This window comes from Culex quinquefasciatus, chromosome 2 (assembly GCF_015732765.1).
Source record: "Culex quinquefasciatus strain JHB chromosome 2, VPISU_Cqui_1.0_pri_paternal, whole genome shotgun sequence".
Classification (NCBI taxonomy): Eukaryota; Metazoa; Arthropoda; class Insecta; order Diptera; family Culicidae; genus Culex; species Culex quinquefasciatus.
This window is the reverse complement of record NC_051862.1, coordinates 153,103,406-153,130,184: the sequence shown is the minus strand read 5'-3', so window position 1 is coordinate 153,130,184 and position 26,779 is coordinate 153,103,406. Positions and strand designations below refer to the sequence as shown.

Below are 26,779 nucleotides of genomic sequence, written 5' to 3'. Positions count from 1 at the left end.
GGGTCTTGTAAAGACAATTGTCTTTTGTGGTGTTCCCTTTGCTCTGATCTGGACAATGCGATTGGACTGCAGTGTAATACCGATCGGCTGTGCATTATTTACATGCGAAGACACGAGGAAAGTATTTTGAGAAAGAGTTGCAAAGGAATATCCCAAGATTGATCACATGCTTGAAGAGCACGTGAAGCAACCGTTTTATACTCATGCGGTTGCTGCTACCTCTGAACTTAAACCTAAGGCTGCCACCCTGAGAAGAACCCATGACATTCCGCTTATGAGGCGAAACCCGTAACCATTCAGCCACAGAAGATTGGCTGGACATCACTTACATACATTTAAGTGAGATCCGGCTTCAATAAAGTACATAAATATCACTTAAGTGGTCATAAATCAAGACAGGGTTGCCAGATCTTCAATGTTTTGGACTCGTTGAAAAGATCATTCAATTACCTAACCAACGATAGGTTGAATGATAGATCCGGACATCGTTTACATACATTTAAGTGAGATCCGGATATATGTGAAAATACATTTTTATACATAACTTTTGAACTACTTATCGAAACTTCAAACAATTCAATAGCGATCTATGGGACTCTAAACCAAGTCGAATGCAACTGGTTTGATCAAAATCGGTTTATCCAGTGCTGAGAAAACTTGGCAAGAGCTAAAGACATTCTAAATATGGTTAAGAGCACAAGAAAATACATTTAAAATAATTTAGAGTTGATGACAGATTTCCCCTGATTTTTGCCTTCCTCACCTTACTGAGGAAAGACTATGAAATCACTTGAAAATTGAAATTCTTAATTTGACCTCCTAGACCCACCTTCATGTATACATATCGACTCAGAATCAAATTCTGAGCAAATGTATGTGTGTGTGGTGGGATGTTGATCAAAAAAATTTGCACTGGATTATCTCGGCATTGGCTCAACCGATTTTGTCTGTTTTGGTCTCATTCGATCCGTCTTGGGGTCCCATAAGTCGCTATTGAAAATTATAATGTTTAGTTAAGTACTTCAAAAGTTATGCTTAAAAAACGATTTTAGCAAAAGTCCGGAAGAATGTAAACAGGGTGGTTTTTGCAAGAAACCCCGTCATGTTATACATTTTTAGAAAGGTATTCAAAAGACTTTTCCAACGAGTTCAAAATAGATTGCATATCTGACAACGCTATCAAAAGTTATCCAGGTTTTTAAGCGAAGATGGCGTTCAAATTGTGAACGAGGGTTGATCGTAGTAATCGGTGCGTGCGGGCGTGAAATTTTTTTGCTGCGTCATGTTTTTTTCGAATTTAAAATTAACCTTCTAGGAAAATTTTAGAAAATTAAAGTGTCTAAACCAGATATTAGATCCGTATTTTGCCTTTTCTGACAGTTGGTTGTAATGTCATCATCCGCGGAAAACTTTGTGAGGTGTAAGCTGCCAAAGCGAAGAACTGGACATTTCTGCAGAAAGAGTGAAGTCTTCCGAGTGTTGGTCCAGAAGGGATTTCTACTTTCCTTTCGTATGGATATCGTTGAAGACGTCGGGAAGCTGTTCCAAGGAAATTGGAATGTTGGGTTCCGATCCCTACGAAATCTACCAAGCCGATGGATCGGAATTTTGCTTGTGAAGGAGGTTTATTATGGATCGTTGAATCTGAATCTTGATTTGGTGAGATCTATCCATTTTATCTATCATTATTTGATAGAAGATTTTTTTTCCCTTATTTTATATAATATTCTATTGATCAAATGATATATCCATATTATCCCTTTCCCAAATTCCCTTTTTCCTATCCTCATTTCCTCCCCCTCCCAACCCCCCCCCCCGCCTCTAAATATTATTATCTGCCAAATTTACACTAACACACCACACCACAACTGATTCGGAGCGTTTGGTACGGTATGTCCACGCATCCTTCCTCCCTGATGATTCTGTGAAATGTGATCCGTTCACAGAATCTGTCTCTGCGGTTAATGCAACGCAGTAGGCCTGGCCGCTTTAATTTTTGCTATACATTTTCGGGGTAACTCGGATGTACTGTAATCATTAATATTGACAAGAAAGGACTTGAGGCGTAATCTTACCACAAGTTCTTCCAGGATGCTTTCTTCGGACTGGCTGCGCTTGTGTTCGATTAGATTAGATTAGATTAGAAGATGGCGTTCAAATTGTGAACGCCAGAATTGTCAAAATCGCGCAGTAGCACCAACATCAGAAAAAAAGTATGGCTGTCATGCCATGGCACACTTTTTTTGTAATGTTGGTACCACTGCGCGATTTTGACAATTCTGGCGTTCACAATTTGAACGCCATCTTCGCTTAAAAACCTGGATAAGCACTTAAGTGTTATTTATGCACTTTTTAGAGGCCGGATCTCGCACATTTTGATGAAAACGTTGTTTGAATCTATAATGCGACCTGTCGTTGGATAGGTAATTAACAGACCTTTCTAAATGTGAGGAAGGCACCAACCACCTTAGGGTGGATTAAGTTACGTTTTTTGAGACGATTTAGAATTGGGGTACATAAACATTGTGTGTTTACAACGGTCTTTAAAAATAACACAAAATCCTTCAATATAATTTAAAACATATTATAAGCATTTCGCAATTTTCAGTGTAAGAACGGGCCTTGACCGATCTTATGCACCAGGTTCCCGACGAACACGCACTGCCCTTACACCTACATCTCACCCTTGCTCTGAGTCAGTACGAGCAGCACGCTAGAACACGCTTTGAGTGTTCGTGCCAGGCATGCACACCTTCTTTTCCGGTTACGCATTTTAACTCGGCCGGGGGTGGTACATTACGTAGGGTTTGATGTAAGTATAAGCGCCTAACCATTTAAAGTGTGCCTATCAATTTTCATTAAAGCAAAAACTGTTTTATTTTTAGTTTGAATTCAAAAACTAGTTGTTATTTTACTGTGTATTGTTTTCTCCTGAAACCTTTCCTAGTGTTGAGTCGTGTTTTTATGTTGCTATTTCTTTTGTCGCGGTGTTTTGTTACAATTTTTGGTCCTAAGCATGTTATAAAAGTTTACCAAAAATACAATAGTAATATTTGTGTTAATTCTTTAACCATTCCATAAATTGAGTAAGGGCTCAAACCTCACTAGTTTGAAAAAAAGGGTGAAGATTGAAAACAATAGACAGTAAAAGAGAATTTATTTTATAAAAATCAAGTATCAATTGTAAGAGAATGATGATCGTATTTCAAAGAATAAAAATGAGAAGCTAGATGTATTAGATGTAAAATAAGGCAATAGTTAATAAATAGAGATACAAAACAAGCTTAGATTATAGTAATGATAATTTATAGGACAGATAGAGAATTATTCAAATAAATAAATTCGCAAAAAAATCAAAAAAGATTAGGCAAATGATAAATAGACTTTATATTACTAGTATATTAAGGAAAAGTATATTTTTAAGGAAAAAAAAAAAAGTTTGTTACAGCAGTATCAATTGGTAAAAAAAGAGTGGAAAAGCTTTGAGAGATAAGATAATCAAAAGTTAGTAAAATAAAAATCAAATGATGGATATTAAATAGAAGAATCAGTGAAGAAGTGAGAATTAGTAAAGAACCCCCGTTGTGCGATGTTTTAGGTACATCCACAGCAGTTGACTCAACATACTGCGAATCGAAACAATACCGTCTACAATCACAAATTACTTCCCTTTCCCACATTGTTGCGCCCCTTTCTTTCAGCCGTCTCGACTCTGACCCGCGGTGGTCAAAGAATTACGATCCGTTTCCACAGGCCACCAGCTAGGTCATCATGAAAACCAAGCCAACGTGGAGGTAAGAAAATAGGACACTTGCAAGGAACCAGAGCTATACTGTTCTGATCAAGATAATTCGGATGATCTAACAGAACTACGGATGTAGTTAGTTACGCTCCTTCCAGGATGTTCCTAACGTGGACGTCAACCGAAGAGCACGCAACAAGGTCAGTGCCATTGCATGCTCTTAGGTATCAATTCTTGGCCTGCTTTGAAAAGGTTTAAAAAATTAAAAACAAAATAAAAAGATAATTTTTCTGAAATTATACAAAAGAATTTGAAGAAATAAAAAAAACACAAAAATACTTAAAAAAAAAACTCTGGCTGATAAAAATATTTTTCAAAGGTTTTGAAAAACAAATTTAAAGAAAATCTATGAAAAAGAAAAGAATTTGAACCAAAAAATAATAAGGCTGTTGCAAATATTTTTAAAAGTTTATGTATCTCGACAATGACCAAATTCGAAGGGGTCAAAAAAATATTAAAAAATAATTTTCAAGCTATACTTTCGACATATGAATGAAAATAGTATTATAAAATACATTTGAACCATTCCAGTTACATACTTAGCCAACAATAGTTTTCGAAATATCTAAGCGTTGATTCTAAATATTGTAAATCGAGCTAAAGACATTCTAAATATGATTAAGAGCACAAGAAAACGCATTCAAAAACATTTAGAGTTGATGATAGATTTCCCCTGATTTTTTGCGACGATTTAGAAGGGGGACATTAAGTTTGTTCAAAAAAGTACAACTGAGAAAAAAGCGATTGAAATTTTTCGACCGTTTTTTATGTTTCTACGCATAATTGTCCCGTGGGTTCCTATTTACCCCATGAATCTCTAATCATCCCAATTAGCAGTTTATCACTCTTATTTGTAATCCTCTTGTTATACAATAGGTAAACAAGACACAATACTTGGTGTTGATTTCAATGAATTTCCAAACAAAGTACTAGATTTTATGTGTTTGTCGAAAAGTAAACATCAAACTAAACCTAATAATGACAAAAAGTCAGAATCTACCACAAATGACATGGGACAGTTAATCAATCATTTACACATACAAAATATGATAAATGAATAAATAACCTCTGAACAAGAAATGCTAAAGCGCAAATCATGAGCATGAAGCAGAAGTTCTACAAATTAAAAACTGAGAATCTTTTTCGCACTCAAACGTGTATGTGCCCAAACTGGACAACATCTTTTTTCTTTCTCCACACCCACTCGCAGTTTCATCACTACTCTGTGCACTAAATTAACCAACATTGACGCTGTTAATTTAATTCGACCCTTCGCTCAAAGCATCTCGACATCTTTCCTGCACCACCTTGCCTAGGTGCTGCTGACGAAACCACTTCTCGGGGCACTCTCTACGTGACACGACCGTGACGAGGCTTATCATCCCACTTCACTAGGGCAAAAGGATAAAAATCGAGGACGGCAAAGCTCGCTGCCGGCATTTTCCCCTCCCTCTTACCTCCTTAATCTGCGGGTACTTTTTCTTCGTCTCCAGCGACAGGTTCCGGAAGTCGGTCTGCAGCGCCTCGAGGAACTTTTGCGCCGCCTCGTTGTCCGTGGTGCCACCTGCCGCAAACGACGACGACATTTTGGCCACAGAATCTGTTTGGTGTGGTGGCCAACCTACCCCCGGGGGAGGCGAAACTTACGTAAGATTACTGGATTTCGGTTTTTTTGTCGGATTTTTGCACCCTTTTACTAGATGTTTTTATTTGCCTTCAACAGTAAAAAGAATCACTTCAAATCTTCAAACTTTTTCCCGGCTGGCAGAGCTTCTTTGACTTTGCGGTGGCCACTCATTGCCCTCCTCCTCCGGTGACCCGTTCCGTCCCCAGCAGCTGCACCAGTGCGATGTTATTTTCTTCTGCCAGGATTGACACGTAAGTGGTGCAGCAGCATCAAAGGCAATGTAAATAAATGCAAAGTAGGCCGGAGATTGCAGCACTCTTGAGACGCTCGCTCGCAACAAAAAGTCGCGAATTTTCCTCCTTTTGGAGATTTTTTCCCCCTGTCTCCCACTCTGGCGGGGAGGGTGCCCCGACGCCTACGATGTTATCACTGCGTTTTTCTTGCACAATCAAATTTTTTCTCGGAAGGTGGGGGAGAATCACTTTGGCCACGAAATGCACTTTTTTCAAACTTTGGCGAAATCACTTTTAAGCACTTTACATCCACTCGCAAAAACACCACAAAACTTTAGAATACTTGCAATTTTCCCCACGGTATCGTTCAGAGGAAAATCTGCTGATGTTTTTCCCCGAAAAATCACTTTTTTTCTTCCAACTACGCGACGAACTGACGACGTCGGAGAACGGATTAGTGAATGAAAACTTTGCTGATCTGATGATGATGATGTCGTCGGTCGCACGCAAAGTTTTCCACCGTGGCGAGTGACAGCTGTCAAATTTGAGAGTCCACAAAGTTACAATCCACAAACAGTGGTGGAGGGGTAGGAATGTGGAATAGGGTCAGGTTCAGATGATTTTATTTTCAGGGTTTTTTTTCATATTGCTCATCTCCCCCTGTGCTCATTACTTACTTACTTTATCAGCAACAGGTCTATCGACCCAACGCTGAACTAATCGAAGATTTCCAGGATGCTCGATCTTGGGCCGCTCGTCTCCAGTCGCCTACAATGTTGGCCGCTCTTGCATCTTCGTCGACTGCACACAGCCAACGCGTACGAGGCCTTCCACGAAGCCGACGACCCCGTCCAGGTTCGCTGCTGAATATCGTTTTAGCCGCCCGCTCGTCCGACATTCTGGCTACATGTCCAGCCCACTTCAGCCTGTCGTGCTTGATGACTTTTACGATATCAGCATGTTTGTAGTCTTGGTACAGCTCGAAGTTCATGCGCCTGCGCCACCTGTCCCCTACTTGCTTGCCGCCGAAGATAGAACGCAGGATTCTCCGCTCGAAGACCCCAAGTGCTCTCTGGTCAGCCTCCTTTAGCGTCCACGACTCGTGACCGTAAAGAGCTACAGGGAGTATCAAGGTCCTGTACAGCGTGATTTTCGTAGGCGTCCTTAGGCTGCGGGACCTTAGCTGGCTACGAAGACCGAAGAAGGCCCTGTTTGCAGCACTAATCCGCCGTTTCACTTCGCAGCTCACATCGTTGTCGCACGTCACGAGTGTACCAAGATATACAAATTCATCCACCACCTCATATCTTTCTCCATCTATTTCCACCTCCGAAACGCCTTCACCTGCACTGCCACGCGCTCTGCCAGCAACCAGATACTTGGTCTTGGCAGTGTTGATGGTCAGTCCGATCTTCGCAGCTTCCCGCTTGAAAGGGACGAACGCCTCCTCCACTGAACGACGGTCGATACCAATGATGTCGATGTCGTCAGCGTATCCAAGCAGCATGTGCGATTTAGTGATGAGTGTTCCGTTTCTATGCACGCCTGCCCTTCGAGCAGCACCTTCCAACGCTATCGAGAAATTAAAAGTGAGAGTGTGTGCAACATGGAGTTAAACTTTCTGTGAAGTTGCTGTGAAGGTTACCATGGCACTTTGAAAAGTTTAACTCCATGTTGCACGCACACACTCTCACATTTAATTGCTCGATATGATGAACAGTAGGTTCGAGAGAGCATCGCCCTGCACGCAAAACGGACATTAGGTATAAATTCCTAATTTTTAGTATTTTTTGAACTTATGTTCTAGCTTGTCAAATTATACCTAAAAATTAGTATTTTTTTCTTCCTAAAATTTAGGATTTTTTTAGAACACTGAAGTACTTCTTAAAAAATCCTAAATTTTAGTATTTTTTTTAGTTCTAAAATTGCAATTCACGTTTTGACAAGTCAAAACAAAATAATTTCGTGGCTGTGAGTTGGTGTTCCGCAGTGCTGCTGAAAACTTAGGAACTTTGGCAAGGTAAGTTTTGTGCAGGAAGAAAAGTGATTCTCCGGTTCTGCACGGAGAACGGAACCCGGGGCATCCTTGTTAGAGGAAGTGTGGCTCGCGTGCTTGTGGAAGAGGAGGAGGAGGACGAGGGGCGCGACAAAAGTAAAAAATTTAATAATTTAATTAATTAACTGCCGAAATTAATTAATTAACGAGAAATTAACGTTTGTTTACGATCAAAACATCGCCACCTCTTTTTAAACCACATTGACTTGACAGTTTGACATTGCGAGTGTTGTTGTTGTGTTTGGTGCAATTTGTTTGGCGCCGAAAAGTCCGTTTTACGGGAATGTTTTCTCCCGGTGGTGGTTCATCGTGAGATCATTCCGGTGGACATTCCGGCAGCGGAGACTCTAAATGGTTACAAAAGTTGGAGGCAGCGGCGAGGGCCGGTTCATCGATCACAATAATAACTACAACGGGACGGCGTTGGCAGTGGACACCCGGATCAGCAGCAGCACCTGCAGCAAGAGCTGTTTCCCCAGGTGAGCGTTTGATTGCGGCAGGTGATTGTATCACTAACTTCGGTGAAACGTGGCACAATCCGGCAGGTTTGCTCCTATTTTTATGTGTACTTATTCGTTTCAGGATCATTTACCACAAAATGAATTTCCGGAAAGTGGTTGTGTCAGCCTTCCCGTCGGCAAACCTTTAACGATGATGTTCCTCAGCAGCAACATCACCACCAGTAACGGGTGGTAACTGGCATAATGGTTCTCGGGCGGTCCCAGAGTTTTCGTGATTACCGTCAGCTGGATATAGGAACGATGCAAGTGGGTGGACGATGAAATGACTGCGACGAAAGAGGTCAGTCTACTCCCAAACTCGCCAACGCGCCGGACGATGTTCTGTGCTGCCTCCTCCAGAACCAGGTGTGCATCTCCCAGTTGCAGTCAGGCGTTTTGTGACAACGGCGTCGAAACGAAAAGTTCAAGTTCCGTCCGGAGATTCCGACAATTGAGCAGAAAGCCGCTAACGTTGCCGGTGCGATACGAAAACGTCCGCCGAGCCCGATACGTTCGAGAGTAGGATTTGGCCAGGCCATATCAGAGCTGTAGGTGCATCCCGGTGGCAAGTCCGAGTTCAACAAGAAGGTATTATAAAAGTTGATTTAGTTGGACTCCAATGATTTAATTCACTGCTGCATTCTTTTAGGCCATCTTCATCTACGTCGCGATAGAGAGACAAACTTTCCTAATCAGGCTGGTCCACGACCTGACAAGATTTTCCAGCTATAGCAAGTCTTCTTCATTGGTGAGCGACGTATCTAGATCAAATCCCAGCAGCGTGACTGCTCCCTGCACCTTGACCGATGTGTACGACAGTACCTTCGCGGATGTCCGCTGACCTTGGCTGTGGTTCCCAGAAGGTTGCATGATCGATTAGTGAAAAAACAAACGGTTCAGGGTCACTGAGAGTCAACAACGCATTCCTCTGTAAATGGGGTCTACCTCCTTCAAGTCCGCCGGGACGGTTGAACTTCGTCAGATCGTCGCTTCATGAAACGGATCTGTAATAGCGGGATTCGTTTAGGGATTCCTTTGAAATTCAAACGAGGATCAGACTGGCCAGGAGCTGAAGGCGAACCCCGCGAAAGGCCATCCGGATTCTACAAGCAGCATTCTCACCAATCGCAGCCGGACGAAAAATACAAGTCTTCGTCGATTCGGATAAAGCCCCGGCAGTTAAAGGTGCTCATCGACCGCTCGATTATCACATCATGGTGGCCAGAATTTGATGAATGAATTTGCTTTCAAATATAAACTAAGGTATAAAATAGCTTGTATTTATTTATAACAATGGGCAAATAAAAATCACTATTCAACGCAAGTTCCGAGCGCGGAACACGCAAAAAAGTAATCGTTGTAGTAAGGTGTGATCTCGTTCCGCTGCGACCGCTGAATCACCAGCTGGCACTGCTTGTCCCGTTCGCTCGTCAGATTCACGTACGCTTCGTACTCCACGGATCGGTCCAGCTTGCCACGATGGTGCTGCATCTGTTGCTGGTTCCGGAGCAGGTGCAACGGCGGCAACGGGGGGATCATTTTAAACGGTGGTGAAAAGTTCACTGGAATCGTCGACGGCGGCTGATCAATTATGACAGGAAATCGTCTACCGAACAGGTGCGCATCTAAGCCGGATTAGACAACGGGAAGCTTGGCGGAAAACCGACAAAGAAACCACCTAAAACAAACACAAAATTAATCAGCAATCTCCCATCGTTCAAAATCGCCTCCTTACTTTGCTCCCCGCCTATGGTGCTGCTGCAAACTCTCCAAATAATGCTGATACATCGCCGGAGGTGGCGTCGGACACTGCGACCACGGCGGGTCTGGCATGCTCGGCGTCGTCAACACGTTCAGATCCAGCTGCAACCTCGCCTCCCTCTGTTACGATCGGACCAAATCCTCGTGCACTTCTCCCAGTCGTTCAGCCGATGCCTCCGCCTCTTCAATTCTCCATTGGATGAGTTTCGAAGCCAAAAAATTATGGCAACGACCTCAAATCCCAAGTATTTCATAAAAAAATAATTCTAGCTCGCGACGTATCTTCTTTCAAAAACTAAATCAAAACAAACTTGACAGTTGTGCGAGCGAAAGTGACACGAGGCAAATCAATGTTTTCAAAGCAGGTGTGGTGCTGTCAAACATCGAATGACGCGAGGAATTTAATTCCTTAATGTATTAAATGGAAAAATTAATACATTAAGGCCAATGTCACGCCCCGAGGGGCGAGACAGTAGTAAAAAATTAAATAAATTAATTAATTAACTGCTGAAATTAATTAATTAACGAGAGTTTACGATCAAAACATCGCCACCTCTTTTTATACCACATTGATTTGACAGTTCGATATTGCGCACAATTGTTGTTGTTGTTTTTGTTGAACCGCAAGCGGGAGCAAACTTTGTCGGCGTGCTCGGTGGGGGAACGACGCACCAACCATACCATATCCGAGCGGAACGCATTGTGGTCGAGCTACGGATTACCTGTGCAGAACTCCAGCCCTGAATCAACTCCAAGTTTTGCAAACCCGTTGCTACCATACAGATGAATCGTCTCCACGCTCACGCCGAGCTGTCCCGTTGGAATAACCGTATCGAATAAACCTGTACCAAAAAGCGCATCTTCCGGCGAATTGCCTCCGTCAGTAACCAACATCGTCTGCGTGATATCTTCCCTGTGCGATCGCGTTCCGGATGCCTCTTCCATCAACTCTATCGACGTGGACTTGCTTTGTCGCAAGTGATGTTCTGCCGCCGGAAGAAATCCTGGCCGCCCGACAACAGGAATCGGACTTTACCGTAGCCGAACATATGAACACGGATGACTCCCCGGTGGAGATTGAAATTACGGAGGAAGCGTCGCCGACAGAAGTTCTACAATAAAATGGCAAGGAAAAACCTGACCCTAGTTGATCTTCAATTAATTATTGCTTCGTTTTAGGCCATTCTCTGTTAAACTGTTACTAGTTTCGCTATCGCGCCACCCACCGACCAAAATTTGGGACTTGTCTTTTTACCGCCACTCCCGCCAAGTGCCTTGAGGCCTGCCAGACATGTCTCCAGATGTCGGCTTGTTTCATCGATGTAAAGCTTACTGTTGCGTTCCCAACACTCGCTGCGATGTCATAAGACCCCCAATTGTTCCTGGAGGACGACGCCATCCTTGAGGATCTGGTCTTCCCAGCCGACGTCGTGATGGTGAACAATCATGAACGACCAGCTCATCGTGGGAAGCATAAACACAAGCAGAAGATAGTTTATTTATTGTTTTAATTCAAGCAACTCAAAGCCAAAAGTTTCAACACGCAGCAAAATGACAAAATACGAAAAAATAATTACACTTTTGTGTATGTGCTGATGCGTGGCATGCATCTTTCTTCTTTTTTCATTTATTTTATTGCACTTAAATAGTTAGCACACTTCCAAAACGACTGCACGACACAGTGCCGTTCTGCCGTCTTCGGGGGCAAAAACGCCAGCGCCCCCAAAGAGACTGAAGCCCATGTCGTCATGCTCCTCGGTTCGGACACTTCCTTCTTCTTTTCCTCCTTCTCCTCGGCGGCAGCGGTCGGGGCAGCGCCACCAGACGGCATTTCGCGGCAAGAAGCGATCAGTTCCTCGACGGACTTGACCTTTAGCTCGTTAACCACCTTGTTGACGCGGGTCGAGTTGGCTCCAGTACCGACTGAGCTCAGGATTTTCTCGGTGTTGGCGTTTCCGGCGAGCAAAAGGTATGCAGCCTCGTTACGTATTTTGCTTAAGGTGCAAACGGAGAACCCATTCCAATCCAATCTTTGTGATGATCTGCTTTGACTGGCCCACTGCGAATCCTGCTCTAGACCATGCTGTTCTTTTCGCAGGTTTAAAAGCAACCTGCAAGATGTCAAAAAATGACTTGAAAAATAAATATCTGGTGTCAATATTACCCGAAATAACCTCCACCGGCAGGATTGAAGAATGTTCCACTGCGGTAAACAGGCCCGACAGGATGCAGATGAACACGGTCATCGTTATGTCTTCAAGGAAGCTGCGATTTTTCCGAGAGAATGAAAATGGTATTTACATTGGAGAATGGACCACCTTTTGCAGCATCTAGCAACCGGGATTGACTAATTCCTTCCAGAAACTGTCTTTAAAATAAATTTGAAACAAAAGAATGACCGGCATCGGCACATTTTTTAGCAAGAACAAATCAAAACAAATTTGACAGATGGGTGCATGAAGGAGATGCAAAAAAAAATCAATGTTTTCGACAAAGTAGGTTGGGCGCTGTCAAATGTTAGTTGACAAGCGGAATTTAATTCCTTAATACATTAAATGTGAAAATTAAATATATTAAGCCCAGTTTCACGCCCCTCGCGCTCTACCCTCGCAGGGGACTCAAGCTCAAAAATTCATCATCTACGCTCTACCCTCGCAGGGGACTCAAGCTCAAAGATTCATCATCTACGCTCTACCCTCGCAGGGGACTCAAGCTCACATTTTTACCATTTACGCTCTACCCTCGCAGGGGACTCAAGCTCAAAGATTTATCATCTACGCTCTACCCTCGCAGGGGACTCAAGCTCACATTTTTACCATTTACGCTCTACCCTCGCAGTACCCTCTACTGCACAGTCAGAGTTGCCAGAAAATATTTGTTCTAGCAGTTTCCCATGAAATTGGGCGCACTGCTTCAATGTTTACTTTTGTTGATTCGAGCAGCCTTATGTAAATAAACTGAATTTCTAGTTTTTTCAGGACGGATTGCAGCAGTTGCGTGGAAAGGGATCGTAAAAGCGCCGGAACCAGGCTGGAACTATTTCGCCTGCGTTACCCTGGAGTGAAATGCTTCGATTTTTATTAATTGTTTCCTTTAGTTTGGCGAGACGTACTTCAGCAGAGGAGCGATGGTGGGGACGGAGATGGTACATTGACGGCCGCGGCGCCGATTTAACGTGAAATTAGGTTGGAGGCGGAACCGGACGGAAGTTGCCGGCCATTGCGACGAGCAGCTAGCCCATCGTGGACAGTTTGCTGTGGCTGCGAGGTTTCTTGAATTTGTCACTCCCGATCGACTCGGAAAAACCGCAACCCCCGATCCGACGAAAATGCAACCCCTAACCGGACTACGACCATGTCAACTTCCGGCGGATCCACCCCAAAACCACTAAGCAGCCGTAAATGACGCAGCATCAAGAATGCGAATGCGGAAATGTGGAAACCAAGGAAAAAGCAGAACAAAAATCCAACAAATCAACTTTTGCCGCAGCAGGTGGCAAACTGGAAGGTGACGTCAAAGGCGCCAACGAATCGGACAAGGACGACGTCGACATGTCAGACGCGGACGTCGAGGACAGTCTGAACGACGATTTGCAGACGAAAAAGATCGTTGACCAAACGAGGGCGGTCCGGAAAAGCGTGAATATGTGCCGGATAATGTGAACAAAGGAGGCAAGTCGAATGTGGTGTGCGAGTTGTGTCTGAGTGCCGAGAGTGTGTCCAACATGATGGAAAGATGAGCATCGAGCTGCAGGAAGCGAAGGCCAAAGCAAGACACGGCGTCAACGGATACCAGTGCAGACAACGAGGTATTCGATCCAGTCCTGCCCGAACGCGTTCATCGCGATTGAGTTGATGGCCGGGAACAACAAAATTTGCTGCGACGCGTGTACCGAGCGGATCAACAGCAGGCCGTTTACGACCCAGGCACGAGTGTAAGGGTGGTGCTTAGTTGCCTTTAGTATTCGTCCGCGGAAGCACAAAGTGTCCAATGGTGCAAGACCGTCAGTCCGTACCGCACTTATCACAAACCACTTACAGCACCAGAGCTATGACCGGCACCGGATCCGGTCGCGCTTTGCGGCGTCTGCCTTCCAGGACGCAGCCGGTGTTGCTGCTATGCTCATCGCGATACCGGAAGTGCCCACTGCAGGTCCGAACCAACGCGATGCCGAGCAACGCTTGCGCGAGTAGTTTTACGAAGGTGGATTTGGAAAGGGCGGACCAGCACAACGCGGAGATCTTAAAGTGGCTGCTTTTATGGACCTTGTAGATGGCCAGCAGGATCTTTTGCTCCAGCACGATGGAGCTGTTTGAACAGAGAACGCACGTTGTAAAGGGGAAGGAGATTCGGTTCATGAAGTTTTTTCAGCGTTACTGCTGGCAGATGTTTCCGGTGATGTTTGTCCAGTTTTTAATGTTTGAAGGCGACAGAGGCGAAAAAAAGTGCCGTGTTAAGGTGAGGCCGGCATCACGATGAAAGAAGACCCCCAACGTTCCAGCCACAAAATTCGATGACATTTCGTGCTTGTCATTTCATTAGTGCACATAACTTTTGTAGACAAGAGTGTGTCCCTTTCAGACCTTATGTAAACTGTCATTTTAGGGTAAGGGATACACTATTGTTTACAAAAGTTATGTGCCCTTTTGAAATGTTAGGCTCCATTTGTTCGGAATGCGTCCTCTGGATTACTCTGTGGTCAAACGTTAATTCTAGACATTTACAGTGGTGCCAGAGGGATGGGTACTCTATTTCCCAATCACGAAATGTTCTAGCAAAGCTGGTTCTGCCAGAATCCTGCTAGAACAGTGGAACATTTCTGCTAGAATACTGTAAGAATATCCAGTTCTGTGAGAACTCTGGTAGAATAATGCTAAAACGTCGCGACTGGGATTTCTTTTATAATTTAAATATTCTCGAGCTGATTTGTTTCAGTGTCTTCCATGTCCTACCCCTTCTCGAAATTTCACCGTTGCGCGCGCGAAACTCATGATCCACAAACAAACAGCTGTCAAACGGTGTCGATTTTCGTTCGCGCCCGTGAATTTGCGCTCCTGCTGCAGTTTCCCGTGTTATTTCGTGAATTTTGCTCTCTATTTCCGGCGAAATCGTTCCGGAACCTGCACCTGCGATGGACACCGCCGTGGAAAAGTCCTGCCTGGACGAAATCAGCCACACCGTGCTCGATTCCAAGGGGAAGGTTTGTTGTGCAGATTTCCTTTGTGAGAAACGATTTTGATTTTTTTCGGTGTTCGTTCCAGATTTCGGTCCGAACCTTGTCCAACAACTACGAGATCAGCTTCGCTGATGCCGTTAAGGTGCTGCAGCGTTGGATTGATGCAAATGGGGCGAAGGCGAAGCTCTCGCCGGAGTTTATCGTGCGGGGAACCGACTCCAAGGGAACGCCCTTTATCACGGTTGCAAATGAGAAGCGGCTGAAGGTGATTAAGGCCAAGGCTGAGCAGGTGTCCAGTATGCTGTACGCGCTGGAGGTGGCGTCGGAATCTGGCGGGAAGTTGAACATTCCGGTGGACCAGGAGTTTCGGGCGATTTCTCTTCCGTTGAAGACGGACAAACGGGATATGAAGGTGTTTGTTCCGGTGGCCAGTGCGCCGGCGGCGCCCGTGGTAAAGCAGGAGGCGAAGCCGAAATCGATATTTGGGGCGAGCGGATCCAAGGTTGCTCCGAAGGCGGAACCTGCAAAGGTTGCTCCGAAGGCGGAACCTGCAAAGGTTGCTCCGAAGGCGGAACCTGCAAAGGCTCCGGCGGTGAAGGAGGAAAAGCAGAGTCCTCCAGCTCCGGCGGAGGTTAAGAAGGAATCGCCACCGAAGAAAACGGCAAGTTCGCCGACCAAAGTGTCCCCGAGCAAGAAGAAGGACGCCAAAAAGCCGGTGGCCACCGGGAAGAATTCGATTGCGTCGTTCTTTTCGAACAAACCTGGGGCGGCCAAGCCGGCCGCGCCCAAACCGGTTGAGAAACCCGTTGAAAAACCCGCCAAGGTTAAAGTCAAGGAGGAGAAACCTTCCCCGAAGCCGGAGGCTAAAAAACCCGCCAAGGAGGACGAAACGCCACGCTGGAAGCGGATGATTTCCGATGAATCTTCCGGCGATGACGAGGTCATTCCGAGCACACCGCAGGATAAAAAGCCGGAGAAGAAGAAGGGCGGCGTCCGGAAGCCGATGACCGTCAAGAAGGGGGCCGGTAAGGCCAACCCGAGCAAGAAGAGTCGAATCGTGCAGGTGGTGGATTCCAGCGAGGAGGAAGAAGAGGAGGATCGCGCGTTGAAGGAACCGGAGGAGCGGCTGGTCGCGTTCGAGGTCGAAGAGTCGGACGATGCAGAAATGAAGGACGTACAAGAGCTTAGTCCGGAGAAACCGGTCGAGAACGATTCGAGCAGTGCGAACCGGGGTCGGGCTAAGGTTAAGAAGCTTGTTACGAAGACGTTCATGGATGAGGAGGGCTATTTGAGTGAGTTAGCCTTAAAATTGTCACCTAATAAAATCCAAACTAATCCAAAACTTACAAATTTGCAGCCACAATCAAAGAATATCAAATGGTTTCGGCGTCAGAGGATGAAGGGGAGGGGGAATCAGCTACCAACAATAACAACTCGGAAACAAATGGGAAGAAGGAATCTACGGCCACCGGAAAGACGGGTAAGTCGGAACCGAAAACGGATAAGAAGGCGCAGCCGGCCAGCAAGGTGACGCCGCCAACCCCGAAGACCAAGCAGGGATCGATCATGAGCTTCTTTGCGAAGAAGTAGTTATGATGGGGAAGTATTGTTTAGTTGGTAAGAATTGTTCGTAAGTATTGTGGAGGATTGTTGAAGTTGTAATTAAATTTCCTTATAAAGAGAAATACGGTTGAATTTTTGCTGCGTTTCTTCGAAAATCCTTTTATGTCAACAGAAGCTCCCTTGAAATTATCTGCCAATTTGAAAGAGCCAACTCAGTAACCTTGTTTTTACATTTTCATGTAGGCGCTCACTATGATTGATTGAGATGTGTTTGACAAGTTGCGTAATAACTTGTTTGGAAATTGTTGAAAAGTTGTCACCGTTCTGTTGGTCATCAGCATTTAAACGGTTCCGGAACAAGTGGGCGGACATCCCGAAGAATAGGGTAGCACCGTTGGTAGTCACCAACAAGTAGTGTGCCCTCAAGGACACGGTGATCAGCTACCTGAAATGCGTAAATACCTGCCCTAGAGATGACTACAAGGAGCTGCTTGAGCTGACATTGGTTGTTTGGTTCAAAAAACCCGGGTCGATCCATCATGCCATCATGTGGATGGCAAAAATGCTGTACGCCATCAAGATATACCTGCTGCGGGAACAAGGTAGCTTATACGAATTGACGCGTGAGGAGGTTAAACAACTCAAACGGTTCGTGAGGTTTGGTACATTGTTGTACGTCAAACCGTGGTGGCAAGCTCCACTCGGCGTTGAACGATTTGAATCCGTGGAACAGCATCAACGATTTTCGCCAAACCGATTCGGAAATAAAATGGGACTATCGTGATAAAAGTATGAGATCCGGATTCATGAAATAAATGGCCACTTGTCCCGACTTCGGTGCGATCCGGTCTGGTTTAAAGCCAGGACCTGAACAAACCAAAACGGTTTCAAAGGAAAACAAAATATTTGACAAAGACATTTTCCCTCAGCAACCACCAGTTTGCTGCGATCGAGGCTGCGATTTGTTTGGCGAGTTTTAAAAATCATGGATGTCAAACGGAAGCAGATTGTCAAAGAAAAGGGAATTATGTGCACACGAGCTTTCACCCGATATGGAACTCAAGGTTCAGAACTTCTACAATGATATCGAAATAAGCAATGAGTTAGCTGGTAAAAAGAAGTGCATAAGCTGTTAAGGAAGGTGGCATACGCGTCATCAAACAGAAGCGGTTGGTGCTGGCTAATTTCAAGGAGATTTATGCCCTTTTTCGGAAGAAGTTTCCAGAGGTTGAAATTTGGCTTTCAAAGTTCTCCGATTTACGTCCTGCTGAATGTGTGTTGGTTTTTTGAATGCTTGCGAAGACCCAAGGTGTGTAGATATCGACTCGATCAGAGATTCTTTTTTTGACGAAGATAATGTCAGCGAGGTAAGGTATAAGTACTGGACCCAGTAAGAGCGATGCTGTTTGGAAGCAGTGGTTTTGGAAGTAGAGCCTTTTGTCGAAACGCTGTGTAACGCCATACCAGAAGTTCGTAAGCACCATTACTTCGCAAAAATGCAAGCTGAGTTTTTTAAAGTAACGCGCGCGATCACCAATCAGTGAGGTACTCCTGGATATTAGCTCCTGAAAAGTGCTTAAAAAGTGCAAAAATGCCTAACGGCAAGAAAAATAGGCGGTCCTCACCAGCAGGATCGGCAGAATTGAAGAAGCTAAAGAATGCTGAAGCGCTAGCAAGGACGCTCAAAAGTCGTCTAGAAACCAGTTCGCTACCCTCCCTGTGGACGTAAGCGAGAAGGAAGAATTTGAACGACGCGAAAATTTGCCACCCATTTTTGTGAAAACATCGTCATCGGATTCGGTGCGAAAGTGGCTGACCGGGTTTATCAAATCTGGTGCTTTACGAGCTTCCATTCGCTTGTGTGCTGATGGACTCAAAATTCTGCTACCTACCAGAAAGGATTACAACTACGTTCGGGATTTCCTGAACAAAACCAAGATTGAATACTACAGCCATGACGATCCAGGTAAACGCCCCATGAAACAGGTCCTCCGAGGCCTGTACGACATGGATGTGAGTGTGCTGAAAGAAGAGCTCAAAACTCTTAAGTTGAACGTGATCGAAGTCTTCAAGATGACGAGACACAACAAGGACATCAAGTATCGTGATCAACTGTACCTGGTTCATCTCGAAAAAGGATCGACAACGCCGTCTGAGCTGAAAGCAGTTCGGGCAATTTTCAACATCATTGTGACTGGGAACGTTATCGTCCAGTGCACCGTGACGTGACGCAATGTTCGAACTGCTTGCAGTTTGGACATGGTGGAAGGAACTGTTTCATCAAGAGTCGTTATAAGCAACCTGCGGAGGTGAGCACAAAACTCAAGCTTGCGAAACAATCAACGAGAACATCGAAACCAAATGCTTCAATTGCGGCGGCGATCATTCGACCAAGAATCGGAGCTGCCCAAAACGAGCTAAGTTTGTAAAAATTCGGCAGCAAGCGACGACGAGGCACCAACCAAATCGTCGCAAAACACCACCAACTTTCACGGACGCGGATTTTCCTGCTTTGGCGTCACCTGGAGCGGGATTGCCGTTGAATCAGCGGCAAAAAGTTGCAGAGAATACAACACCTCCTGGCTTCAGTCAGCAACCGAGGGAAAACCAAATAAGCATCAACGAATGAAGGCAGTTGTGACCTGTTTTCTCCACAAGAACTTCTGAACATTTTCATCGAGATGACAACAACACTGCGTGGTTGCAAAACTCGCCAGGAACAAGTAAGAACGCTTGGAGGATTTATCTTAAAATACAGTTCGTAGTTTATTCGTTCTAATGATTTTGAATATTTCAATGAAATTACTTGTTTTTTAGTTTTAAGTTAGGATTAGTTGTTAAAGTAATTTTTTTCTTTTTTACCCAAATGTATTCGATTCAATGCAAACATGTAAAACAATTTGAAGTAAATAAATGAATGTGAACAGTTAATAATAAAACGAAAAATACAACAAAGATGAAGAGCATTAAGTCATATCACTTAGCATGTAAAAGAAATGTAATTATTATAAGAATGTTCGATAAAGACATATTTAATTTAAAAAAACACCTTAAAGAGGATGAGGTGCCGGTAATCGCTGATTTTTCCGAATATTTTGGTTTCGTTTATCAAGACATCATCAGAAAATCTATCAGAGCATCCAAGCTGTGCATTACAACAACAATCATAAAAAGCGTTTTCAACTGAAATCGAGTGATAAATAGCTCAATAGGAAGTGAGCAAGCAAGTTTCTACCAACAGCTCTACAAAATAAGTTGTTTAAATAGTGAAAATTAGCCAACTGGATGAATATGAGGATTTCCCCTACCACAGTTATAAAAAAAGGTGATACTTCGCTACGAGTCAAAACATAAAGAAGTTTCAATTATTATTCATAAATACATTTCTATTTAAAAACTTCTTTGCCACTAATCCGCACACGAAATAGTACACAAATTACTAACTTTAAAAAAACTCTCACTGATGCGCTTCTTCTTCTTCTTCTTCTTGGGACAAACTTTTCGCGTGACAGCATTATTTAAGTGTTTATTTCTGTGAGGTGTGCTGCCGCGGATTTGCCGGATAAAACATGCTCTGTACTAATTTCTAATGGTAGACGCTTGTTTCGTGTATCACTACTTCAGGTTCCGCTCACATTTTGATTATCTCTAACTTGTTTTTTTATTCATTATTTTCTGAGATTGAGTTTAATTCTTCGCTCCTACACGTCCTAATTTGATATGATTCGATAGTTTTGGGAATTGGATTAAAATATAGAGTGGGGAAGAATGAGTTGTAACTTGACAAAAAGATTAAATAGAAACAGTACTAAAACCTAACTATTTACAAAGTACAGTTCGTGGTCGCTGGTTTGACTCTGCGCGACGCCGTTCAGGAATAAAATTAAGTTAAAAGCATGCTTTGTTCGTTTTCTTTAGTGCTCTAACGCTAACGCTAACGGTAAAGGCAGTTTGTATAGAGACTTGCTTTAATTATGGGGTGAAAACAGCAGAAGTTTGAAAAGTGATAGTCAAGTCGCGAAAAGACGTAACAATATGGCCGCTCAATATTTACACGTATCTCTTAACCCCGCATGACCGCGCTTCCTAACCGCTGATGAACTGCGTCAGATCGGGGAACTGGAAGCCCTGGAAGCTGATCGGGATGGCGCTGGTTTGCTGCTGGACGACGCGCGAGCGCGCCACGCGCTGCGGCTGACGGAGAACCTGCCGGGACGCTCCGGCGCCGGCACCGCCATTTTGGAGCACAAGGGCGCACTGGGCACTGCACACGTCATCGCGGAGGATCACGTCCCGGGGCCACTCGCGGGCTAGCTGGGCACAGTCGGTGATGCGGAGGGAGGCACACTGGGGCTGCAATATTGAAAAGAATAAATTTTAGAACAATTTTGGAGTCGAAAACGATTTTAGTACAATTGTACTAAACTGTACTAAACGTGTACTAAAATGTGCCGCGCATCCCAAAAATGGTACCTACCCCTTCGCTCGTGCAGATACAGCTGGTACAGGGCGACGGGAAAGCGGAATCGCCGACGTTGACCTGCTTGCCGCCGATGTTGCAGCCCTGGACGACGTTTTCCCGCCACGCGCTCAGATCGATCTGCTGCATGGCGTTGCATGGGACGCGGGGGTTGCTGAAAGATATTTTGAGGTTAGAAAAGGTCACAAGATCATTTTGGGCGCCAAAGAGAACTTACAGGAAGTTGCTGGGCAGATCGAACGCGGCACGCTGCATGTCACCCTGGATGTCCAGATTCTCGCAAATGATTCGGGACAGCGTCGTTTTACGGATTTCAGCCAGCTGGGCTTCGGTGAACTTGGTGACGGGGTCGTCGTTTTCGTACCTGCGGATCGTGGAAGAATTTTAGAACAATTTCATTACTTTTGTGCGCACGAAAAAAAAAACTGTTTTGCTCGGGTTGCGCAAATTTGACAGATAGAGATGCGAGCAGGTATTTTTTTGTGCTCCACTTCATTTTTCAAACCAACTTTGCAGAGATTTAACATTTTTGAGGATCTTTTCAAAGAGCATTCTAACCTATTTTTCATTTCCCTAAACAAAAGTCAAAAATGAGAAAAGTTCGAATTTTCCTGGAACAATCCGGATTCCTGGAACCTCAACGGATTTCGCAAATTTCATAGATGTCCATTGCAAGCAGTGACATAACCAAACATTGTTGCACACTCCGGAAACGTCAAACCAAGTTGCTGCCGGATCTCTTCCGGAAAAGATCCGGCAACAATTTTGTATGGTTTGACGTTTGAAAAATTCGAAAAATCAACAATCACTTGATGCATTCGACAATATATTGTCGTTCGACGCAGTGACATAACCCTACTTTTCGGCGCCTTCAGCAAACGTCAAACGATCGGAAAAGATTCGCCAGCAATCCGGAAGAGATCCGGAAAAAGATCCGGCAGCAATTTGTGTTGATTTGACGTTTTCTGATGGTGCCGAAAAGGTTGGTTATGTTCTGCTTGCAAAAGACAATTCTAGCAAAACATTGTAGTGTAAACAAAGAGTCTATCCTGCTCATTCCGAATGCAAACATCAACTGACGTGAGCAGGATAGACTCTTTGTTTACACTTCGGCTTCAGCCCTTTTACATTGTTTTGCTTGGATTGGCTGATGCACGAAGTGATTTGTTTACCTTTTTTCGGCAACCTCCGCAAACGTCAAACTATACAAAATTGCTGCCGGATCTTTTCCGGAAGAGATCCGGAAAAAGATCCGGCAGCATTTTGTATTGATTTGACGTTGGCTTAGGGTGCCAAAATGTTTGGTTCTGTTCCGCTTGCAAAAGACAATTACCGATTTTTTTTAGAGATCCGAAAATCAATCAGACGCGCAACTGGAGTTGAACAAAAGATCGCCGAACAACTTACCAGTGACGATCGCACTTGCGCGTCTGCCGGAACTGGATGGCGATGATGCAGGCAAAGGTCGGTCCCACCAGCCCTCCCTGGAGCGGCCGCTCGGACATACCGCCCGGGAAAAGGTCGATGTCGTCAACGCTGGCGTAGATGCGCTTCAGACGCGAGATCACCTCCGGAGGCATCTCCCGGCCGAGGTCGTCCCAGTTCTGGGCCCGCTTGAGGTTGCACAGCGCGCGGTAGTTGTTGTACGACGGGATGCCGTGATCGCGGGCGCGTTGAATGTTCAGGGCGACCAGATCGATGCCGGAGAACGGGATTCGACGGTCCTCGAACAGGTGGTTGGTTACTTCGCCGGTGATGAACTGATCCAGGGTTTCCATTGGGGTGGCGACGAGGCCGCGGGAGATCTCGTCGATCAGGCCGACCTGCTGGAGGAACATGTCCATCTTGAAGAAGCCGTCGCGAAGCAGGATTGGCGGGTCGATCGGTTGATGCTGGGGACTGAGTCGTGGGATGTGCGGTCGGAGCAGAGAGTGGCCGATACGGAAGGCGGCGGCGGCGAACTCGGTGACGATCTGCGGGTTGCACGTTGGGTTGTAGTCCTTGTAGTATCCCTGTGGGAGCAGCTTCAGGCCGTACAGGTTGACGGCGTTCCAGCTGAGAATACGCGGCAGGAACTCGTTGTACGAGATGTGCTGGTTCTGGGCGATGACGATTCGGCGGGCGTGTTCGTACAGCTGATCGCCGTTCCAGTGCGGGTTGACGCCACGGAGACCTTCGACGATACGGTTGTGCTCGCGCATGAACAGCGTGTGGATCACGGTTAGGCCGGGTTGTTCCGAGGCGCGACCGTCACCGGCAGCGAAGCAGTAACCACTGGCGGACTTGCACTCCGGGTGGATCGGGGTTTGTGGGAGCAGTTCCTTGCCACGGATCGGGTGGATCGTGGAGTTTAGGCGTCCGGAGAATCCGCGCAGCTGCTTGCCGACGCATCCGTTTTCACCATAGATCTGCGACGCGTCCAGGAAGGCCGTGTTCTGGTTGATCTGCTCGCGAGGTCCGAGGGATTGCTGTCCGGGTAGCGATCGCATGAACGGGAAGCATAGCCGCTCTCCGCTGGTCACGTTCAGTTCCGGGTAGTAGTGATCACGTGGTGGTACTGGGAAGGGGTTACATTCGGGGTGTACGGTTCTTGGTGAATCGCACGATCGGCAGCTGGGGATGGACTCGTGGAAACCCTTGTGAATCGGGGTCATGGTAAGATCGTGATCGAGGAATTGGGCGTACTGCATGACCATGAGCGAGTAGCGGGTGTGCAGGTTCGAGATATCCGGATGAATCAAGGAAGAAATCGTTCTCGGATTCGGCAGCGTTCCTCCCGCGACAGACGTGCTACGAGGTTGCGAGATTCCATCGTCGTAGACCGGTGGCAGCAGACGAGCGAATACCGTCAACGACTGTCCAAGTTCGGCATTGCGCAGATTGTTACAATGACCGGTTAGTGTTCGGTACGGCGTAGCCGTGTCACAGGGTGCTTCCAGATTCTCGCACTGCGGTTCCAGGTTGATCGGCGAAATCGATCCCGTAATGAACTGGTTCACGTCGATCGTCTGCAGCGCATTTCCGAAGTCGTCTCCTCCGAAGCTACCCAAGTTGTTGTCGAAGACCTGACGCTTTCGGCGACGGATTCTGGAAGATATCAACGGTTAGTTGGGAAGTTATCGATGATCAAAAGTGATCTCTTACGAGTGCAGCGTGCTCAGAATCTCGTTCGAGGCCAGCTCGTACAGCAGCGACGTGTTGGCGATGATCAGCGCGTTCTTGTTGGCCTTGCTGAAGGAAGCGGCCGTTCCGGCCGGCGACTTGGCGTCAATTCCTCCACCTGAAATCAAGAATTCAAACCGTCAATGAACAACTCAATCCCCAACAACCAATCTCTACTCACGATTCTTCCACGACTCGTACTCGAAGCGCTTGCGCTCGTTCAGCTGATCCTTCGCTTTCTCGATGGCTTCCGCGATCACGGTGGCGTCCAGCTCGGCAAACTCGGCCGGAGCCGGCTTCTGCACGTCCAGCACTTCGTCCACCTGTTCGGGGGCTTCGGCACGCCACGCCGTCACGTCCAGTCCGGACAGCTGCTCGCAGTTGAGGCGCGCGTTCAGGTAGGGATCGTCGCGGATAAAGGCCTTCGGTTGGGCCTTGGAGACGCCCTTGGCTTCGCAGAGCAGACCGGCGAGGGTCACGCGACGGATGGCTTGCAGCTGGGGTAGGTTGAGGGATGATGGAGGGAGATCGTTTTCGTACCAGAAGCGATCGCTGACGCGCAGGTTGGCGAACTGGATCGCCAGCAGGCAGGTTAGGGTGGGGCCGAATACGGTGCCGAGGGTGGCGGTCTCCGAGAGGCCTCCCACGAGCAGGTCGATATCCTCGGCGTCCCTGGAGAAGGAGAGAAGTTTAGCATGGGATCATTTCGGAGACCCGAAGTCAATACTCACTGATAAATTCCCTCCAGCGTCTTCCTCTTCTCGGGCGACAGCCCAAAGTACTCCATGTCGTCAAAGGTCAGCTTCGAGCCGTACGGAATCCCGAACCGCTGCTCGCACAGATTCAGCGCCTTGTGGTAGGACGGCACTCCGTGATCGCGACCACGCTGAATGGCCAACGCAATCGGCGTCCACTCGTCGTTGAAGGTAGCGTGATCGGGCACAAACGTCTGCTGCATCGCCGGGCTGGAAATCAGGATCTCCGCCGAGGCGGACTCGTTGTACATGTCCGGTGGGAGCATGGTCAGGAAAGCGGGCACCGCTCCAACGGCAACCTCGTTGAACACTCCAGCTCGGTTGGCAGACGAGTAGCCGCTGTAGTGTTTGCCGTTTTCCAGTCTGAAATGATCGAGGTTTTAGAAAATTTTCATGAAGATCATCAGACCAAACCAACTAACCTCAAATCCGGACTGTTGGAGATCTGGCTGCCCAGCACGATCGGCAGGAACTCGTTGTACGTGATGTGCTGCACCTGGGCGATGATGACGCGGCGCGTCTCGTAAAACAGCGTCGTATCGCTCCAGTCCACGTTCAGCCGCGAAAGCTCCTCCGCGATCCGGTTGTGCTCCTTCAGCAAGATCGTATGCAGCGCCCCGATCGCTCCCGGCTCGTTACACCGCAGGCAAGCCTTGATGTCGACCTTTCCGCTGGTGAACGTCCTCAGCGCCAGAATCTCCTTCTCCGTCGTCCCATACAAGCCCGATCCGTCCAAAAACCCAGACGCGGCGTTCAACTGATCGCGCTGCTCGAACTCGCACGAACCAGGGTCGTGCGATGGGATCGATCGCTTGTACTCCTTGCAGCCGGCGCCCATCCGGACGTAGCACTGGATGATCTCGTCGGTGGCGGCCGTATCGTTCCGACAGCAGCGGAAGCTCGAGTGCGGCGACAGGATCTGCACCAGGTCGTACGCCAGCAGTTGACCCCACGCTGGGAGCATGGCGGTGATGTGCGGATGGACCACGCCGACCGGGATCGAGCGCTGCAGCTGGTCGATGATGCTGTCCGGGGCGGGCAGGGCGTGCGAACCCACTGAAGTGCGGGGTTTGATGCGACCTGCGGGGCAGAACGTAAGTTTGAAATCCGGTATGTGCTGAGATGTGCAAATAGTCGTATCGTGCTGCTGATCTAGAGATCAGCGTGCACTCGAGCACGTGTTGGATATTCCTAGTGGCGGCTACCTTATCCCGCCAATCAAAATCTAATTAGTATGAGCAGGGTGGCGACTTAGTTTCGATTTGAACCCGGATCATACCCGCATAACTGAAGAGAGTGTGTTAGACTATTTTGCTCATAAGTTGGGATGCTCTGAATCATCCATGGACTCCCAGGAGTTAAGACCTGTGGGTCTACCGCCGTAACAAGCAAGAGGTCGGTAGATTTTGACCCCTTATCATACCCGCATAGCTTCAGTAGGCATGGTTGACTACATTGCTAATATGTTGGGATGATCTAGGTCCTCCAAAGACTCCCTATAGTGAAGATCTGCCTGTCTACCACCGTAACAAGCAAGAGGTCGGCGTTTTTTGAACCCAGACCATGACCGCATAGGTTTTCTGGGTATGGTAGACTACTTTGCTGATATATCGGGATATCGTGGGTCATCTTAGGACTCCTTGGAGTTAAGATCTGTAGTTCTA

At 46.4% G+C, this 26,779-nt stretch overlaps 3 protein-coding genes and 1 pseudogene across 5 annotated transcripts in view; 1 reads left to right on the top strand and 3 right to left on the bottom strand.

Moving 5' to 3' along the window:
• The window catches only part of LOC6044535 (protein MON2 homolog), a 42,438-nt gene extending 36,287 nt beyond the window's left edge, over positions 1 to 6,151 (bottom strand). Inside the window, exon 1 of the mRNA XM_038252464.1 lies at positions 5,260 to 6,151. Within this exon, the coding sequence (XP_038108392.1) occupies positions 5,260 to 5,388 (129 nt within the window). The 5' untranslated portion in view covers positions 5,389 to 6,151. The remainder of the gene's footprint in view (positions 1 to 5,259) is intronic.
• A 5,273-nt stretch (positions 6,152 to 11,424) lies between these two features.
• LOC6052052 lies at positions 11,425 to 12,225 on the bottom strand (annotated as a pseudogene).
• Positions 12,226 to 14,984: 2,759 nt separating this feature from the next.
• Positions 14,985 to 16,840, top strand: LOC6044534 (translation initiation factor IF-2). Its single transcript, XM_001862003.2, has 3 exons — positions 14,985 to 15,179; positions 15,241 to 16,447; positions 16,513 to 16,840. Exons 1-3 carry the CDS (start codon positions 15,111 to 15,113, stop codon positions 16,743 to 16,745), a joined length of 1,509 nt encoding a protein of 502 aa, XP_001862038.2. The 5' UTR covers positions 14,985 to 15,110; the 3' UTR covers positions 16,746 to 16,840.
• A 3,243-nt stretch (positions 16,841 to 20,083) lies between these two features.
• Positions 20,084 to 26,779, bottom strand: part of LOC6044529 — a 69,049-nt gene continuing 62,353 nt past the window's right edge. For all 3 annotated transcript variants that reach the window (XM_038254337.1, XM_038254338.1, XM_038254339.1), the window contains exons 4-11: positions 25,538 to 26,195; positions 25,092 to 25,478; positions 24,542 to 25,032; positions 24,343 to 24,478; positions 22,606 to 24,285; positions 21,416 to 21,562; positions 21,196 to 21,352; positions 20,084 to 21,071 (exon numbers count right to left, since the gene is read on the bottom strand). In XM_038254337.1, the coding sequence (XP_038110265.1) occupies positions 20,805 to 21,071; positions 21,196 to 21,352; positions 21,416 to 21,562; positions 22,606 to 24,285; positions 24,343 to 24,478; positions 24,542 to 25,032; positions 25,092 to 25,478; positions 25,538 to 26,195 (3,923 nt within the window). In that variant the 3' untranslated portion in view covers positions 20,084 to 20,804. The remainder of the gene's footprint in view (positions 21,072 to 21,195; positions 21,353 to 21,415; positions 21,563 to 22,605; positions 24,286 to 24,342; positions 24,479 to 24,541; positions 25,033 to 25,091; positions 25,479 to 25,537; positions 26,196 to 26,779) is intronic.

What these genes read in the sequence shown, in the direction of transcription:
- LOC6044534 (XM_001862003.2), top strand. Translation starts at nt 15,111, where the DNA reads ATGGACACCGCCGTGGAAAAGTCCTGCCTGGACGAAATCAGCCACACC. An exon ending in TGCTCGATTCCAAGGGGAAG is followed by an intron (nt 15,180 to 15,240) that starts GTTTGTTGTGCA and finishes TGTTCGTTCCAG; the next exon opens with ATTTCGGTCCGAACCTTGTC. An exon ending in GGATGAGGAGGGCTATTTGA is followed by an intron (nt 16,448 to 16,512) that starts GTGAGTTAGCCT and finishes ACAAATTTGCAG; the next exon opens with CCACAATCAAAGAATATCAA.